Genomic DNA, 17,552 nt, shown 5'->3' with positions numbered 1-17,552 from the left:
GGGGTCCACAAGGTGGCAGTAAAGTGATGGTTCAATGCAGGTAAATACACAAGGTGGCAGTATAGTCGGGTTCTGGACTCAACAAAGCTAATTTTAATTTTATTTGACCTGAGTCGGACTCTGAACTTGTGGAATAAGTTGTAAAGGTTGAATGACATATTGTGGAAAATTTTTCAACCAAGTATTGCTGTGGATGAATTATATGACACCTCTTTGAGGAGGGGATTGCTGTACCCTTTGATTAAGTAAATGTTTGGATTGTAGGTTGCAGATTCATAACCCGACTCAGGACTTAAAATTGTACATTTACCGGAGCCGGTCTCTGGTTGTTATTACCCGACTCGCCGATTTAAATGTAGGCCAGTTGTTGGTAAATCTCTACATTTAAATACGACTCTAAACAGTGACAAAAACCAGGATGCTGTATATGCCTGACACACAGTGTTACAAACAAGTCATTTTGAAATGACTTAAGTCCCAGTCAAGTCATTTCCGAAAAAGTCATTTGCAAAATTAAAAAAAATAGAACCTGCCAATTTAAAAAACTGCTTACATGAAATAAACTAGAAATTGTAGTCCCTCAATGCCTTAAAACTACAATGTTATTTGTTTACTTAACCTGTTGTTCAAAATATCAATGTTTTCAGCGACGGAACTGTGAGGACCGGCACCTTCATTGCTCTGATGAACATTCTGGAAAGATTGAAAGCTCAGAATAAAGTCGATGTTTTAAGAACCGTGAAAGATCTGAGGGACCTGAGACCAAACATGGCGGACAACCTGGTTAGTTAGACAATTGGTTGTCCAGTGTTTCTCAACCTTTTTCTCGGCAGCCCAAGTTTTAAATGTTAAGTAAAACAATGAAGCCTTGAAGATCTGATTCTTTCCACCAAACTCTTTGTAAGCGAAAAAACATAAGACATAATGAAGTTAAAATGTAATTAAAATAAACACTTCTTCATGTTGTTTATGTGATTTATTTCAAATTTTGAAAAATCTTTTTTAAAACCAAACTCAATAAATCTGAGAAACCTTGGATTAACACATTGGAACAGTTTATTATCACTTAAATATGTTTCCTTGTTGTACAATTCCTTTCCAAGGAGCCATTTAAACTTATGTTATTTGCTATATTATTATAGATAACCTGTTAAGTTTATTAAAATAGCATGCATATATTTATCGTTATTTAAAAAAATTTATCAACAAAAAAGTTCAATCTGGTTTATACCTTTAAACCTAGTTTATTGTGATATTGCAACAACAAATATATTGTGTGAATATGCCTAAGACCCAATAACTTGTGTTTTTTACCAGGAATGCTACAAGTTCTTATACTTGGTGATCATGGAGTATCTTTCTTCGTTCAACACTTATGCAAACTACAAATAGGAACCAGAACAATTGCACTTCAAACCATTACCTTTTTAATTTTTTATCTTCGTTTTTTCACTGAACTTTATATATTTCTTATTTACAGAGTTTTATATTCATTTGTTTTGCTGTGGTTTTTATCTTTTGTGAAACACATGGAGTAACAAAACACAGAAACACTGTAAATCTAAGTTAAATATTAGTAGTTCTGCACTATATTGTATTAGTTAAGCTTCATGATTCAAAACCCTATTTGCTTTTTCTTGTTGGCTTTACTCACTGTTATATATTTTCACACTTTTTTTTCTTATATGTGTGTGTATATACTGTATGCCTTCAGAGAGGATTACGGAAAGCAGTTGGCCTAATCAGGATTATTTGTGATTTAATTCTGAACTTTTTAAAATACTATGATTTGCTTGTTGATGCTCACGCACACACACTTACTAATATATAAGTAGATTAGTTAGGCACATGTGCAAATAAAAATCCATTTATTTTCTTCAGAAATATATTTATCAGTTTTTCATCCAACATATTTCTGAACAAAACAAACAATAATTTGATGAGACTCATTATTTTATATTTTGTATGTTTTTCTTGAGGTGTCTCTCATGGGCAATAGGAGTATAGATGTAAATGTAATTGTAGCATTTATTAATTTGAGATTAGAATATGTTTCGTTAAAAGTGCCACCAATTATTAAACTACTGAAATAAACTTTTTCTTTTTACACTTAATTTTCAGAAAATACATTACAATGTTTCGCAACTACTAAATAAAATATTGCATTTATAGTTCAACTCTCCAAATGTTTAAAGAGCAAGTTTAAAGTTGTTTTATAAATGTGGCACCAAAGATGTTCCTTTATATTTCCTTTTTCTTTTTACAAGAACAGCCCAGGAATAAAATGGTCAAAAAATGCCAAAATAAACTAATGCTTCACAAGATTTAATGGTATAGAAACGTTGAACTTTGCAATGATGGAGTTTATGCAAGAAATATATTTTTAGATGTCTGTAATTATCCATACAGCCACATTTTTGTAAAGCTATATACAATCATCTTTTTATATTTTTATTATTGTTTATAAGCAAACAGCCACAATTGCACTTCAAACCATTCCCTTTTTTTAATTTTTTATCTTCGTTTTTTTCACTGAACTTTTTATAATTCTTATTTATCAACTGAGCCTTTGGTTGCTTTGGTTTTTTTGTTTGATGAAGAGATGAATTAACAGAACACACAGAAACGCTTGAAATATATTTATTTTTCTTGACTTCACTCACTAGTATATATTTTCACACTGTTCGTTTTTGTCATTCCTATATATGTGTGTGTATATGTACCGAAATCAGTTGGCCTAATCAGGATTATTGTGCAATAATTATATACTTCTGCACCGTAATGTCTTGTTTTAGTTTGTTTGGGTTGAAATACTTAATGTTTTCTTTGTAGATGTCCACGCACGCACACACACACATGCACACACACATATATATAAACATAATTTTTTATATATATATGTAAGTAGATTAATCAGGCACATGTGCAAATAAGAATCGATTTTTTTTATTTTGAAATAGTCAGTTTGTTTTGCCGGACTCAGGACTCGATTTAGACCGTGTAAAACTACCCGATTGTGACGTGCGCATGCCAGTATCAAACTTTAAAACTGTTAAGGCGGCAAAATGTAAGTTGTAAAAGTGTAATAGCCAATTGTGAAATATTTTTAAACCATGTAATGCGAGAGGATCAATTATGGCACCAATATTAGTGGATTGCAGAAAATCCACCTTAATTTAGTGGCATAAATGGGTAAAATACAGGCTGTAGAGTCAGAGCTGGACTCGGGACTCGACAAAATCTTACATTTGGTCGTAGTCGGACTCGGGTGTATTTTTTTGGCCGGATTAGGACTCTGGTTGTTTTTAACCGACTCCGCAGCCCTGGTCTCTAATTATCTAACAGCAATGTTTTTGTTAAACTATATACAATCATCTTGTTATATTTTTATTATTGCTTACAAGCAAACTGTGTTTCTCTCGTAAGGTTTTCCATTTATCTTATTTTTCCCAGTGTTTTTTTTTGAGTATGGAATCTTGTTGTTGTGTACATAAGCAAATCACTGGCAGTTATTAAGGATTGTTTTTTACCAGGTGTATTATTTTTATTTAACATACTTTTATTGGTGTGGCAAGCACAACTGTATATTTTGTTAATTCTTGCACAATAAGTGTTGCCTGGCTCACTATAAATCTTCACGTTTTTGCAAACTTATAAATATGAACAGAAATTACAACATTTAGTAAAAACATGTTTTTAAATATGCATTAATTTTATTTTGCATGTCATATTATTAATCTTTAAAATAATTATTCCAAAATTGATAATAAAGAATATTATACATAAATTATAGTTGCAAATAATCTATGTAAAAGTAAAAAACTATTTTGTAATGATGTTTATATTAAGCTTTATAGAACTATGGGTAATACTAAGTGACTTTTTGTAAAAAAGTTTTTAATGCCTAATATTTTTACAGGGTCTTTAACGGGCTGAATATTTATTACGACTTCTCAGCAATATGTTAAAATTAATGTGAAATCACTATGCACATAAACAGGTTAAAAAATTAAAAACAAGGTTTTTCTAAAACTACCAGTTTACAGTTTTTGTTTAGAATAATTAAAAAAATGACAAAATTATGTAAGCGCAACATTGCCACCAAACGTCACAGTCACAACAAACAAATAGAAAGATATGTTTGGTTTGCGCATGCACAGAACATCACCAACAATAACAACGGCAAAATTTAAATCTTTGAAAAAACTCAATGGTTATTATCTCGGCTGGGTTGGTCAGTGTTTTGTTTTCGTTATTTGTATGCATTGTTGCCCAAAGATTTTTTCCCACTCCATAATGTAATAAGTAACAACAAGAAGGCATATTCATTAAACAAACAAAAAATACAATGAACAGTCAACTGTTTTTCATTTCAGAAAAATACAGTTTAGGTTTAAGATAAGTTGGTTATGTTTCCTATGATATACAATATAATGGTAATACTCCTATTCCAAGAAAATTTCTGCCCTAAATAAACCCTAATAAAAGCCTTTTAAACTGCAGTGTTTTTTGATTGTTTTAACAGCCATCCAATTGAATGCCTTCCCTGAATAAACATTAATCTAGAAAGTTTTGATTTAAAATTTCAACCAAAGTTTGTTTCACGGACAAAATTATTTTATTTAAAAGAAATAAAATGTTGAATAAAGAGTCTTAATAATTTAAAAATCATTCCTGCTAAAACTTTATTTATCATTTGCTTTGGGCCCCCCAATGGCATAAATTAGGAAGCATATAATATGAAATAATACAGCATTTAAAATACACTAATAAACTTCAAAAACATAATGTTGAAAATCCACACTAGCTTTTAACATTCCAAAATACCCTGATATTTTTGCAATTACAGCAAAAAAATTAAAAACTTAGATGACGTTGTTTTTGTTTAGAATTTGCAGTAAAACTTTTTGTTAAATACTTTTGATTTCTATGCATTCATGTATGGATCCTCCATTTCCAATGCATTCGGTTTAGCTCTTTGTGGAAACTCTGCAAATATAAAGAAACATGCATTTGATAACAAACAATATTTTAATGGCTGTTTTACTTGTAAGTAAATAGTTGCGCAACTTTTATTGTTTTGTAATAAAAACAACAGCTACATCAGGGGTTCTTAACCTTTTTAACACGGACCCCTAAAGAAATTTCCGCTGTGTCAAAAACAAATTTTTAGAGTTGACGTCATAAATTTAAGCCACAATGCAAATAGACAGAAATCTTCTGTTTTCGAAAAGTGTGAAACGAACCTTAACTATATAGATTACTTTTTAAATAAAGCATTAAAACTTTAATTAGGCTTTCATGGACCCCTAAAGCTATTTCATGGACCCCAAAGGGATCTATGGACCCCAGTTTATGAATCCCTAGGCTACAGCAACTGACAATAAAGTCATTATTACCAAGATGTTTTGTCTAATGTTGGATGTTAAGGCCATTTTTAAAAAGCTTGCCAATTTTATAAATAAATTTTGAATGGCGCTTTATACCAGGGTTGTGTAGTCGGTTAAAAATATTCGGAGTCCGACTCTGGCCAAATGTCCTGAGTCCGGCTGCGAGCCTGTATTTCTCCCATTTACGTAACTAAAATAAGGTGGATATTCGGCAATCCTCTCATACGGTTGTCATATAGCACATTCCCCCATAATATGTGGTTGGAAAAGATTCCACCATATGCTGTTTCACCTTTGCAATTTACAGTTGGCGGCAATATCAGCTTTGTAGTTTGGTACTGACATGCACAATCTGGGTCAATTTAAAGAGCTTTTACATCTTATCATATTGTTTAGCATTTTGTAATAAGATGTGTAATCCCCATGATGCTGCCATTTCTGTTTGTAACATACTTTATTGTAGACAATTTGTGTTTAGGTTGTGTCAGGTATGAAGTTATTTACCATTTCTTTGGACGTTAACAGATGGTGAAGATGATGCCATGGAAACCGTTTTCCTGTGAATTAAAGGTTTGTAGCTTTCAGTACTTTGAAACTTCTATTGACCAAACATTATAAAGTCAACACACACTAGTTGGTAACATTTTAATATTATAGCGCAACTTACTTTTTTAAAGAATATATGATTCCTAGAAGTGCAATAATAATTGCCACAGAAATGGCAGATATACTTCCAACAGCTGCATATAATGAGTCGGAATCTGTGTTTGGATAATAAAGTACAATATTAACTATGTTGCACTGAATGTATTTGAAATCACCTTGGCCAGAGGTAAGCCATGGTTCACTGATCAGATCCCACAAATGCAAATTATCCGGCCCGGACCTATTATACTCAGAACGAGGCCATTTCTCATATTTTTTGGGTTATTTTAACTATGTAAAAGCAATTTTTTTTTCGTTTTACGCAAATCTTGTTCTTGTAGAATGTGTTAACTCAGATATACTGACAATGTCTTTTAACATGTTCATAAAGTGTCTGGCCTAAACACTAGCAGTGGTGATCCATTTTGCAGTTACAATTCTAACAATTGGTATTTGTTTTTACTATATATTGCAGTAATTATGTCAAGACTGAGTAGGAAAATGGTTCCAAAACAGTGTTACATTAAAGATTGTTAAGTGTTGCACGAAACTTTATAACTTTTGAAAAAAAAATATTTCTATAACAAACAAATCAGGCAAGTATGTGATACTTTATATTACAACTAAACTTAAGTATATATATTACTGAGAAAGAACACAGTAAAAAGTGTATGCTCAGTTTGCACTACATCATTTGAATTAATCATCAAATTTACTTGTAATCACAGGTTTGCCACATTTTATTTTATTTTATTTTTAGGTCTTTAAATGTCTACGAACTGATTTATAATTTAAAATGTCTTAAAAAAAATATATGTATATATCTTTAAATTTATTTTTTGCCAGTTTAAGTTATGTGTTTGTGACCTTAACACATTATCGATAGACCATTCTGCAGTTACAATTCTAACAATTGCTATTTGTCTTTTATTATATTAATTTATATCCCAAACAGTGTTGTATTAGAGATTCTTAAGTTTTGCCGAGACTTGTGTGCAATTTTTGTAAAGAGATATTAGTATAACAAATATGCAGGCAAGTATGTAAGACTTACAAGCATCAAACTTAAGTAGATATACAACTGAGAATAAAACACAGTAAAATAAATCAAAAAGTATTTTACACAGTTGATGAAACCCTTAGTTATGTGTGTTTTGTTATTAGATTTTACTTGACAACTTGTTAAAAAGGAAAAGATTTATTGTAAATTTTTATATATCGCTACAAACTTTAGCGACATTAACAACTCTTCTAAAAATAGATGTATAAAGTATCTTAAAATATATTCATACTGTTAACAAAAAGTTTTGTGTTTTACTTTTGTCATCTTATTTTTGCTATTTGTTTCTTTTATAAAATACATCTTAATTCTTACTTTTCACGCAGATGCTTTTGTTTGTGTAGCTTGGCGCAAGGCAGGATCCATTCACAGAAACAAACTCATTCTTGTCGTTGCATGAAACATCAGTTAAATCTTTGATCTGCAATACAAGGAACAATATCAACCAGGTATGTCCGATACATTTTATTCCAAAATCAATTCCTAATATTCTGGACAAAAAGTGTCACAATCTTGTTGGACACCAAATGACATTATTACTATTATCAAAGAGGCAAAATAGATGAAATTTAAATGATTAAAAGGTAATTTTATTCAGTTATTGAGCCAAGTGTTGCTTTTAAGAAGTTTAGTTACCTATCAGTGTTCTACCTACTAATTTTTTATAAATTTACCTTTAATCATTGCAGTAAATTATTATATTGAATTGAGCACGGATAACACTTCTTTATGGGACAAGTATCGATACTACCACTTGGAATTGGGTATCGACTCCGATTCGATTTTATCAAAAATCCTTAGTGTGTTAACATAAAATAAGATGAATCAAGAAAACATAATTTTTTTAATTGAAGCAGTAAATTACATTAAACTAAACTACAAAGTGCATATTTCAGATATTTTTAAACACATTCTTACTGTAAAATCCACTTTTCCTCCACCCATATGATCTTTAAGGTCAATTGTAATCTTTCCATCCACTTTTGTTGCTTGGATATGAGTTGTACAGTTCACAGAGCTTTGTCCGACAATCTAAGTTCAATTATATAATTTGTTAGCTGTATTATTGTTGAAAGCTTAGAAAATACAAAGTAAAACAGATCGCTGTTTTTGTCTGGCAACTTGCTTTAGGTGAGAATAACAAAAACAAACTAGATGTGAGGTTTGAACTCACAGCCCCTGCCATACCTGCTCTACCAACTGAACTAGGCAGGCTAAACGGGAAGAAACTTGAGAAACAACTGTAGCATTTTGTGGAATAATGGTTGAAGGTGAACAAAGACCATACAGAATTAAGTAGCATTTTGAACAAGTCAAATAAAGTCTAAAGAGTTACTTGAAATGTTCAAAATGATACCTACTTCTGTATGGGCTTTAATAAAACCGTAGCATTATTGCTTGCTGTAAACTTGCAAACTCACAACCTTGGTCATACTCGGGCTGTCAATATACAAACTTCACAGTTTATGCAGTTACATTGAAACAAATTTTGTCACCTTAACTCTTCATATTAGATTAACCGAAAGCCTGACTGAGTTATTTTATCGGAGTGAGTTATTTTTACTGACTGAGTTGACTGAGTTATTTTTACTATTGTTCTTACACATATGTTTATACAGTTTAGTTTGAGTTTTTTTTGTAGTAGAGTAAAATAATGCTCACAATATATGAAGTATTTTCATTGCTGTTGTTATTGTAATGAACTTGTATAACACAAGGCATTGGCGAAACGACTTTTGCCCCAATTACTCTTGTTGATATTTTGTGGCTGTTGTAAACTCCAAAGTTGATTCAATTGTAAAGTTTGAACATCCAGTGAATATTGCCGAGACCTGTTTTAAGTTTATAAAAAGTGAATGCTTTAATTATAGGACTTTTGCTACTTACTGTACCTTAATTGAGTAATCAGCTGCATTTTGAAGTAAATTGAAATTGATTTGTAAATTATATGGATGACGCTGGCTCACAGATTCCCAATTTTTGGTCTTAATTTTTACCTGGAAGGAAAACAACACGGGGTTGATAATTGTAGAAAGAAAGATTAATGTAGTGGGCAAGAGTTTATAGAAAACGACGCTGGTCTAGAATCCTACCACATTCCCAGGGTTTAGATTGCTAACATTATTTGGGTTTGGGTTCAATATAGTATTTGGGTTTGCGTGGGTCAAGTATTAATTATATTTATTCTCACATATTTATTTATTTCTTGCAATTTCCATTATAACAGCTCGTTTTGTTACTTTAAATAAGTGGTAGGATTCTAGACCAGCGCCCATAAAACCTTTGCCATATTAAACTCTAATCTGTGTAAATAAACTTTATGGCCTTTGTTTTTATTTAGCAGAAAAGGTAATGTAATAATACAAATATTTTAAATTTATTTTTGATAACTTAAATTGTGAATGAAAATAATCTCTCCTACCTCAATTTCAACTTTGTAGCCCTCAGTTTGTGCTAAGTTGGCAAAAGTCTGTGGCCATTTGATTGTTCCGGATGTCACGTTGCATTTTGGTTTGTGGACTTCTGGTTTAACTATCCACAAAGCAAAAAAGTTTTGAATATACCGTTGCTGCCAGGCATTGTATCAATTATAAAGGGGGTTCTTCTGACAAATATGTATTCAGTGCCGAAGTTTTGATTAGGTAATCTTCTTTAGGGAAATAAACTTGTAACTTTATTTTGTTCAGAAGCGGCAATTAGAAAGCTGCAGTTGGTTATCGCGTTCTCCCTTTATTCATGCCTTGTTTCTTTTTTTCGCCTCGTTTTGCCACCTTGGTTTTTCGTTTTTTGGCTCATTGTATATACACCCTTCTGTAAAGTTACAAGTTTATTTCCCTGAAGAAGATTACCCAAATCCCCCTTTATAATTAAAAAAAAATTGGTATGTTTTTCAACAACAGAATCTTGCCCTCGAAATAGAACACATAATGCCGACGATAAAAAACTGATGATGACATTTAACCGGCGAAATGCATATATTTTTATATTTTTAATTTTTAATACCTTGTTGGCTGATTTTTATTCAAAGAACTTTTAAAACTTGTTGTTGTTAATTATATTTTTTATGTTGTTAAAATTATGTTTTTTCACTTGACTAGCCAATCTAAATATTTGTTGTGCTACAAGTTTACTTACAAGTGATTTGACAAGCGTAAAATGCTTTTGTTGTGCATTCAACGTTAACTGTTTTCCATCCATTAACCTCATATGACAAAGCTTTTTGTTGGCAAGAGTTAAGAGGTTTATAATTAGCAATTGTTCCATCACTCCAAAGCCATTGATTGGAATTCCATTTGGCTCCAAGTAACACCTTGATGTCTGAGATTGTTTATGTTATTGTGAAGTAACTTAATGATATCAATTTGATTTGATAAACATGCAACTAAATTTTTCCTAGATAGATACGGTTTTGTAGATCCCCTTCAATGTAAAGTTGCTTGTTTTAACAAAATGTGGCAAGCATTGGCTTATGATAGTTTCTCGGCTCACTTCTCTCTAAGCCTGTGTAGCTCAGTTGGTAGAGCGACTGTGCCAGTGTATTGACGATGTCACTGCAGGCTTGTTTTGCGAAACAGGATGCAAGAGGCAACAGTGCTATGGTTGTTTCTTGACTTGCTCCACTCTGAGTCTGTGTAGCTCAGTTGGTAGAGCAACGGTGCCAGTATGGCCTAGGTCATGAGTTTAAATCTCACTCAAGGCTAGTTGTTTTTCTAGTCTGCCCTGCTTGCATCATAGATCAACAGATTCAGTGAGTCTGCCATGGCTTTCAGTGTACAAATAAAAAAATTAATCAAAAAACAACTCATTTAGTTATTAAATTTATTGTTATGGTGACCTTTTTGAGTTACCTTTATTAGGGTGAATGAAATATACATTTAAAACGTCAACTTTCTGGTCTTACTCAACATTTCACACAAAGTAAACTGTTATTTCTATGAATTTTAATAATTTACCTTGACATCATTCCTTTCTACAGCTTTAGAAAATGTTTATTAGGGTGAATTAAATATAATTTAAAAAAAAATTTAAATATTATTTTTATATATATTATATATTACAATTCAAGTATATTTTTTGGTGGTCTAAAAGTTTTGTTCTGTTGGTTGTAAATTCAGCAACTCAAATAAATAAACAAAATAATTGTGAGAAATATTATTTTACCTGGTGCATAAAAGGTTCCATTTTGCTCAGTGTGGTTCTTGAATGTACCAATGGTGTCTGTCAGTCGGTATGAATACATGTGAAGAATTTTTCGCGCATAAATATAAATAAGCTTATGTCCAGGGTTTGCAAGTTCACTTCCGTACAATTTAAAGTCAAGATCCCAACCTAAATTTATTTAAATTGTGAAACTTAAATGTTTTGCTTAACTTTTATTCAATACTAGTTATTCAAGATTACAGTAAATCTTTGAAGTATAATGGCTGGAGATTGTAGTTAGGCAAAGAATGATATCAAAGCCCATACAGAAGGAGGTAGCATTTTGTAAATGTTTTCAATAAATCTTTAGATAATATCTGGAGGTTGTATTCAGACATACAGAAGTATGATTTCTACAGTAAACATTATTCAATATATACTTTTATTACCCATCAAAGAGTAATCTGTTTCATAATATCCTATATTTTTCTTACCCTCTCCAGCACATGTTCTATCGGTTGTTACTGCCCATTTATATATCATACCTTTAAGGGCATAACAAAAGTATATTGCCATCCGACCGGGGGCCATTCTAAAAAACAGGACAACATTAACCTTGATCATAATTTTAAATATAGCATTTGAAGACCTGAGTTTTAAAACTACTTAAAGTTAGATTTCGTGAAAATTGAGTTTTCAACAAAAATTATTTTGTAGTAGACATTTTATTATTTGTTGCTATAATTCAAAACTAAGTTTTATAGCCAAATTATATGACATGACTCAATGACCATAAAAAATTGATCATGACCATAAAACATTGACCGTGTTAAGTAACACGGAGATGTTGTTTACCTCCCGTTAACGCACCTCTGATAAATGATTCTATGGCCAAGCGAGGTGTACAAAAAGATTGAACCTGAACTGGGAAATAAGTGAGCAAAAGGAAGATTACAAATATATCAGCGCAGTTTACAGTATGCAAGTCAACAAAAAAGAAGTTTACTTTTCAAGTGGATTGCTTATCTTAAATACACAAGCCCAAACACTCACAACAGAAAAAAATGGCATGCAACGCTCGCCTGATATTAACATTGCTTCGACATAGTATGCAAATAACAAACTAATCTGGCACAGCACGCCACTTGCAAAATAACACAGACATCTTAGCACGTAAGTGCAAAATCAATTTGGCTAGTTGGTAATACACAGCACTCTACAACTTGTATGTTTGGTAGAAGTGTTTTTTTATAATCAAAAAAAAATTTTAGCTGTGTAATAGCGTGTTCCCTTTAGTACATCGATATTAACAAACAAAGAAATTATCAAACCCTTCTCGTTACAAACATAATTTGGAGCAGATTAACAAGTTTTAAACAGCAAATTAACTAAAGTATTGTATTTTGGAACTTTAGTAGTTTTTTAACATGTCTTTAATTACTTCATAATTCATACTTTGTTCAACTTTAACAAAGTCTGCACATTCTTTAAAATAAAAATATACTGATGGTGCTTTTGCTGGCGATATATATATATATATATAGTATATTTAACATTTATACAGGGCCGCTTTTGCACCACTGAGCTTGTATCACTAAGTTGGTGCGAGTTAGTAATCGCTGTTTATATGTTTGGTTGGTTGAAATTAGTCGCTTTATAAGGAATCTGTCTTGCATGATATGCCATTATCCTGATGAAGGCGTCTAAACATTGATTGTTTATATAAAACTGCTGGGTGAGCAACACTCTGTTATATCTATTAATGGTGTCTGGCCCAAAGTACCTCATTATTCTGCTGTTAATAACTACTTTAACTTACTTTGAGTAAAGGTCTATGTAGGACAGATGCCCCAATTCACTTGCACTTTTCCAACTATCATTCAAAAGTGGTGAAGTAGAGTATTTGTAATACATTCCATAAAGCGTTGGATGGAATGGATGGCTAACATTTAATTTGTAGAAAATGTAAACTCTTGTGAGACCTTAACATATTGTTTTTAATTAAATAATACTCAAAAAAATATCAAAATAACAACCCCAATAATCAGAGGCTTGAGAGTTGTTTTTTGAAACACACAAATCTAAAATAACAATATGAGGCAAGATTTGATGTCCACAGTGCCAGAAATTAAGGAATTAAACATTTTGCTATAATAGGGGTAGCTGACTTATTTCACATAGTTTCATTACATGCTATAACCATAATGTTTCAGATAAAATGTCACCAGTGTGTGGAGTTGTTGGATATTAGTCTATTAGAAATATTATCTAATTTGCCCGATAGCTATTAGTAGTTATCGCATAACATTTAGTTTAATTTTGATAAAAAGGCATTTTATTGTTTAGATCCTGCATTGTCGGTTATAATATACTGTTTTTTCACAATAATAATGCAATATATTGGTGGTGTGGAATTATTGTTTTTTTCCTTTTTAATTTATTTTTGTAATTATTTCAACCTGTTCTTAATGTGTCCGCCAAATTTATTAAACTTTTATTGACTTTTCCATTATTGTCCACCACTAGATGTCCTCCCAACAATGAACAATTGTTCTCGGCTTCATTTGCATTTTGAAGATCATCTGATAATTTCAACACTTTGTCTTCAACGCCAATTAATGACGAACTGCAATTTTCTGTTTAAATAAACTCATTTTTACATCACTTTGTTTACAGTCCCTTTTTATATAATATATTGATTTAACTTAATAATAAATTGCAAAGACAAAAAGGTCGAGTAGGTTGACATCATCTTGATTAAGACGTTTCGATACGAGCTTCTATCATCTTCAGTTAGTGTGCCTGAGAAGCAATTCAAGCATCACTTATAAAAGGTGGAAAGCAATTGTTTCAATCTGAGTTTCGAAAGTTGGGGCATAATTCAGCACCTTCAGGTGTTGAACAGGTACAGCGGTGTTGATAAGGTTTCATTTACTCAACCTTTTTGGCTTTGAAATTTATTATCAAGCCACATTACAGATCCATGCATAGTGTACCCAAGAAAATTGATTTAATCTTAACTATATTACAATTTATTGAAATTATTCTATTATAAGCCAAAAATTATGGTTTGGCTTTGTTATTGTTGTTATAATTGTAGCAATATTAGAATTATTTAAGTTGCCTACCTGAGCTTGAAATAACAAACAGAACTGAACCTACAGCCAACAATCCCAGAATATTCATGTTTCTTTTATTTGACATTGAACCGTTTTAGAGTCTTGATTTTTAAAAGCAAATCATCAACCACAACACAGTGACTGTTAAACTGTGCTTGTGTGGTTTAAAAGAGGAAGGAGTTGTTATGTGTTTTTGTTTTAACTGAAGCCATAATTAGGAACTGTGTAAACTTTATGTGTGGGTCTACATAAATATCTTCACCTCCTAATACAGCTTGTTTAAAAAACAGCACATGTTAAGTAAACAATGAACTAAATCAACTTATTACTATGGGGCAAAAATCAAAACTATTTCATGAAAAGCCAAGCATGAAATTTTATGGGCATATTATTTCTTAACAGCTTTCTGGTCTAAAACTAGCATACAGTCCATGACAGTGGCATAATCACGATCACATGAGCGGCATTTGTTTCGAGTAGGGTGCAGCGATTAGCACAAACCTTGCAATCCACTTATTCTTGTCCGACATACTGAGTATCTAATAATATTTTTACCACACAAGACTATGCTACAAACATCACACCTAATAACAACTGAACAAAAATTTAAAAAGTTGATAAAAAAACACCTTTCAAAATAATGAAAACGAAATATGCTTAAATACAAAAAAATCAATATTCTGGAGAGAGGTAAAGTTTATATTGGCAGTTTGTCCAAACGTTTATTATTAACGGTTTGAGCAAAATATGTAAAAAAAAATGACAAGGCCAATCATGTCTTTAAGCCTATTATTGCTTTATATTGTTTTCAAAATGTAACTTCTATTTTCATTCCCTGGCAAAAAGATAGAAAAATCGTTGTTAATAACAACTTCAAAGTTTGTGTGGTTTAAAATGAGGAAGGAGTCTTTGTGTTAAGCTGAGGCCATAAATGAATCTGTGGGTGTAAAAATAACAACAATTACTGCTTCATCTATTTGTACAGCTTGTTTTCCATCTGGCATGAACTGAGCCAACAACTATCCAAGTGTTTTATTACTGTTTATTAATATTATTGTGGTATCATTTGTAGGTTGCGAATAATCCATTGCAAAATTTAAAGACAAATAAATTCCAAAAAAATTGTTAATTTAACTAGAAGAGCAAATTAGATAATGTTCTTCTCCACACAAAATAAAACAGTTCATTTCTGATATATAAATGACAATCTAGAACAAATTACAAAAAAAGTTTTAACACAATAAATTAACTTATTCAAAATCTCATATAAAAAGCTATATAATTAAACACCTTCTGTTTAGAAATAACTACAAATATTCTTAAAATTATTACAGGTATTGATTAATTTTTTTTATCCCTTTACAATATCGTAAATATGAGGAGATGATAGTTGTTCTTTCACCACCTTGTAGATGTACTTGTAACTTTCCTGGAAAAAATAGATGTTTAGGACTTTTCTTTTTTACTTTCTATATACCACCTAGAAGTCTAGCAATCTACAGTGTTTAAAACATTAACCACTGTGGTAGAAGGCAATTCTGTAAAGTTTATTGAGTCTTTGCTGATAACGTTTCATTGTGAAAATTAGTCGTACATCAAATATACAACATTTTGCTTTTTATTTGTTGTTAAATAATTTAATGATATCAATTTGTGTTGATAAATTAATTATGCAATAAAAGATACACACATATGTGTTTAAAACTCTGGTCTAGCCCTTCTGAAGCTGCTCTAGAATGATATGGTTTTGTATGATATATACTTCAATGAGAAATAAGCAATGAGAAGTTGCCTGATACTACTTTTATTATTTTAATAATCTTGGTAAAACAATTCATGATTTCAAAATATATAGTTAATGTTTAACGTAAGAGGTAGGACAATTTAAGGTTGTTCAGATAGTTACCTAACAATTACTTTATATTGTTGTCAATAAACGTAGAGAATCCTAACCCTAACTTAAAAGAAAATCTTTGTTTCAAGAATTGAAAAAGTTAACTCGTTATTGACAAACAAGCCTTGCATACAGCTAAGTTAAACACAGTAATAGTTAATCCAAATAAATATAGATATATTTCCAGACAGGAATGCCCACACAAATGACAAATGCCCACACAAATCTAAATGTTACACTCAGTATATTGACTGGTTGCTGCATTGTTGGTTGTAATATTCTGTTTTTTTTAATACTAATACAATATAATGGTGGTGTTGTATTATTGTTTTTTTCGTTTTTAGGTTATTTTTGTAATTGTTTTGACCTGTTCTTAATGTGTCCGCCAACTTTAATAAATTTTGGTTGACACAGCATCAATCAAATCCAAACAAATTTTGCCCACACAAATGACAAATGCCTACACAAATCTAAATGTTACACTCAGTTAGAGCAGTTAACTAGGTATTAATGAAGTTGTTCATAAACATAGTTCATGTTTATGCCATGTTATTATTTTTATAGCTATTAATATTGGCAAATCAATACAAGTGTACATTGCTATAAATCTGGTGTGGATGACATAACAATATGTTAAAACAATTAACTCTCACTATTAGGTTACACTTAGTCAAAGAAGTTTAATCAAGAGATTCAGCATCTTAGTTATTGTACAAGTTTTATACTTGTAGTATTTATAAATTGTACAACTTTTAGCAAATATGCTTGTTATTACTTTAATCATTGCATTTTTTGCAAGTCAAAGTACAGGTAAGTTTAGAAAATGTTTTAAATAACTATGGATTAATTCAGTTTTGTTTTATTTATAAGTTATAGTGAAGCATTCAAGTGTTATTGTGATTTATTTAGTGTACAGTACCTCCTTAGATGCATCAAACTATTTTCAGTTATAATTTAACTTAAATCATAAGAAAAGTTTTTGTAAAACAAAAAAGTTTTCTGTTCATTTTTCAGAAGTCACTTTTTACAAATTACAAGCCATACCATATTTTTGTTGATTTTCAGCAATTTGCAATCCAGCTATAAATGGAGTTGGGTCAAAGGTGTTAAAGTTGTCAAATGATCTTCAAAATTCAAACGATGCTGAAAACAATTGTGTATTGTTGGGAGGACATCTAGTGGTGGATAATGATGCGAAAATAAATCAAATAACAACATCGATGGCTGACACTTTACGGACAGGTTAAATAAATAGCATTTTCTATCAATAGGTTAAGTTTAATTAACACTTTTTTAATCTGTGC

General features: G+C 31.0%; 2 protein-coding genes across 2 annotated transcripts; one reads left to right on the top strand and one right to left on the bottom strand.

The window, feature by feature from the left end:
* Window position 1: 1 nt before the first annotated feature.
* On the top strand, window positions 2–1,801 carry LOC146141321 (receptor-type tyrosine-protein phosphatase epsilon-like). Its single transcript, XM_083393036.1, has 3 exons — window positions 2–40; window positions 648–783; window positions 1,318–1,801. Exons 1-3 carry the CDS (start codon window positions 27–29, stop codon window positions 1,390–1,392), a joined length of 225 nt encoding a protein of 74 aa, XP_083249162.1. The 5' UTR covers window positions 2–26; the 3' UTR covers window positions 1,393–1,801.
* Window positions 1,802–4,601: 2,800 nt separating this feature from the next.
* On the bottom strand, window positions 4,602–13,828 carry LOC146141320 (uncharacterized). The gene is made up of 12 exons (XM_083392883.1): window positions 13,695–13,828; window positions 13,055–13,217; window positions 11,730–11,827; window positions 11,257–11,424; window positions 10,231–10,413; window positions 9,518–9,627; window positions 8,988–9,092; window positions 8,014–8,127; window positions 7,411–7,516; window positions 6,058–6,151; window positions 5,895–5,947; window positions 4,602–4,989 (listed from the first exon to the last, which is right to left on the bottom strand). The coding sequence occupies exons 2-12, from the start codon at window positions 13,147–13,149 to the stop codon at window positions 4,928–4,930; spliced, it is 1,188 nt and encodes a 395-aa protein (XP_083249009.1). The 5' UTR covers window positions 13,150–13,217; window positions 13,695–13,828; the 3' UTR covers window positions 4,602–4,927.
* Window positions 13,829–17,552: the final 3,724 nt, after the last annotated feature.

Source organism: Ascidiella aspersa, chromosome 6 (assembly GCF_963924565.1).
Source record: "Ascidiella aspersa chromosome 6, kaAscAspe10.2, whole genome shotgun sequence".
NCBI lineage: Eukaryota > Metazoa > Chordata > Ascidiacea > Phlebobranchia > Ascidiidae > Ascidiella > Ascidiella aspersa.
Note: the sequence above shows the minus strand (reverse complement) of the source record. Positions and strands in the feature narration are given on the sequence as shown.

Excerpts from the sequence above, each read along its gene's own strand:
- LOC146141321 (XM_083393036.1), top strand. Across the intron at positions 784-1,317 it reads CAAACATGGCGGACAACCTG|GAATGCTACAAGTTCTTATA; the intron begins GTTAGTTAGACA and ends GTTTTTTACCAG.
- LOC146141320 (XM_083392883.1), bottom strand. The coding sequence starts at position 13,149 with ATGTATTACAAATACTCTACTTCACCACTTTTGAATGATAGTTGGAAA. Across the intron at positions 10,414-11,256 it reads TGGAACCTTTTATGCACCAG|ACATCAAGGTGTTACTTGGA; the intron begins GTAAAATAATAT and ends AAACAATCTCAG. Across the intron at positions 6,152-7,410 it reads CAAAAGCATCTGCGTGAAAA|ATTCCGACTCATTATATGCA; the intron begins GTAAGAATTAAG and ends ATCCAAACACAG.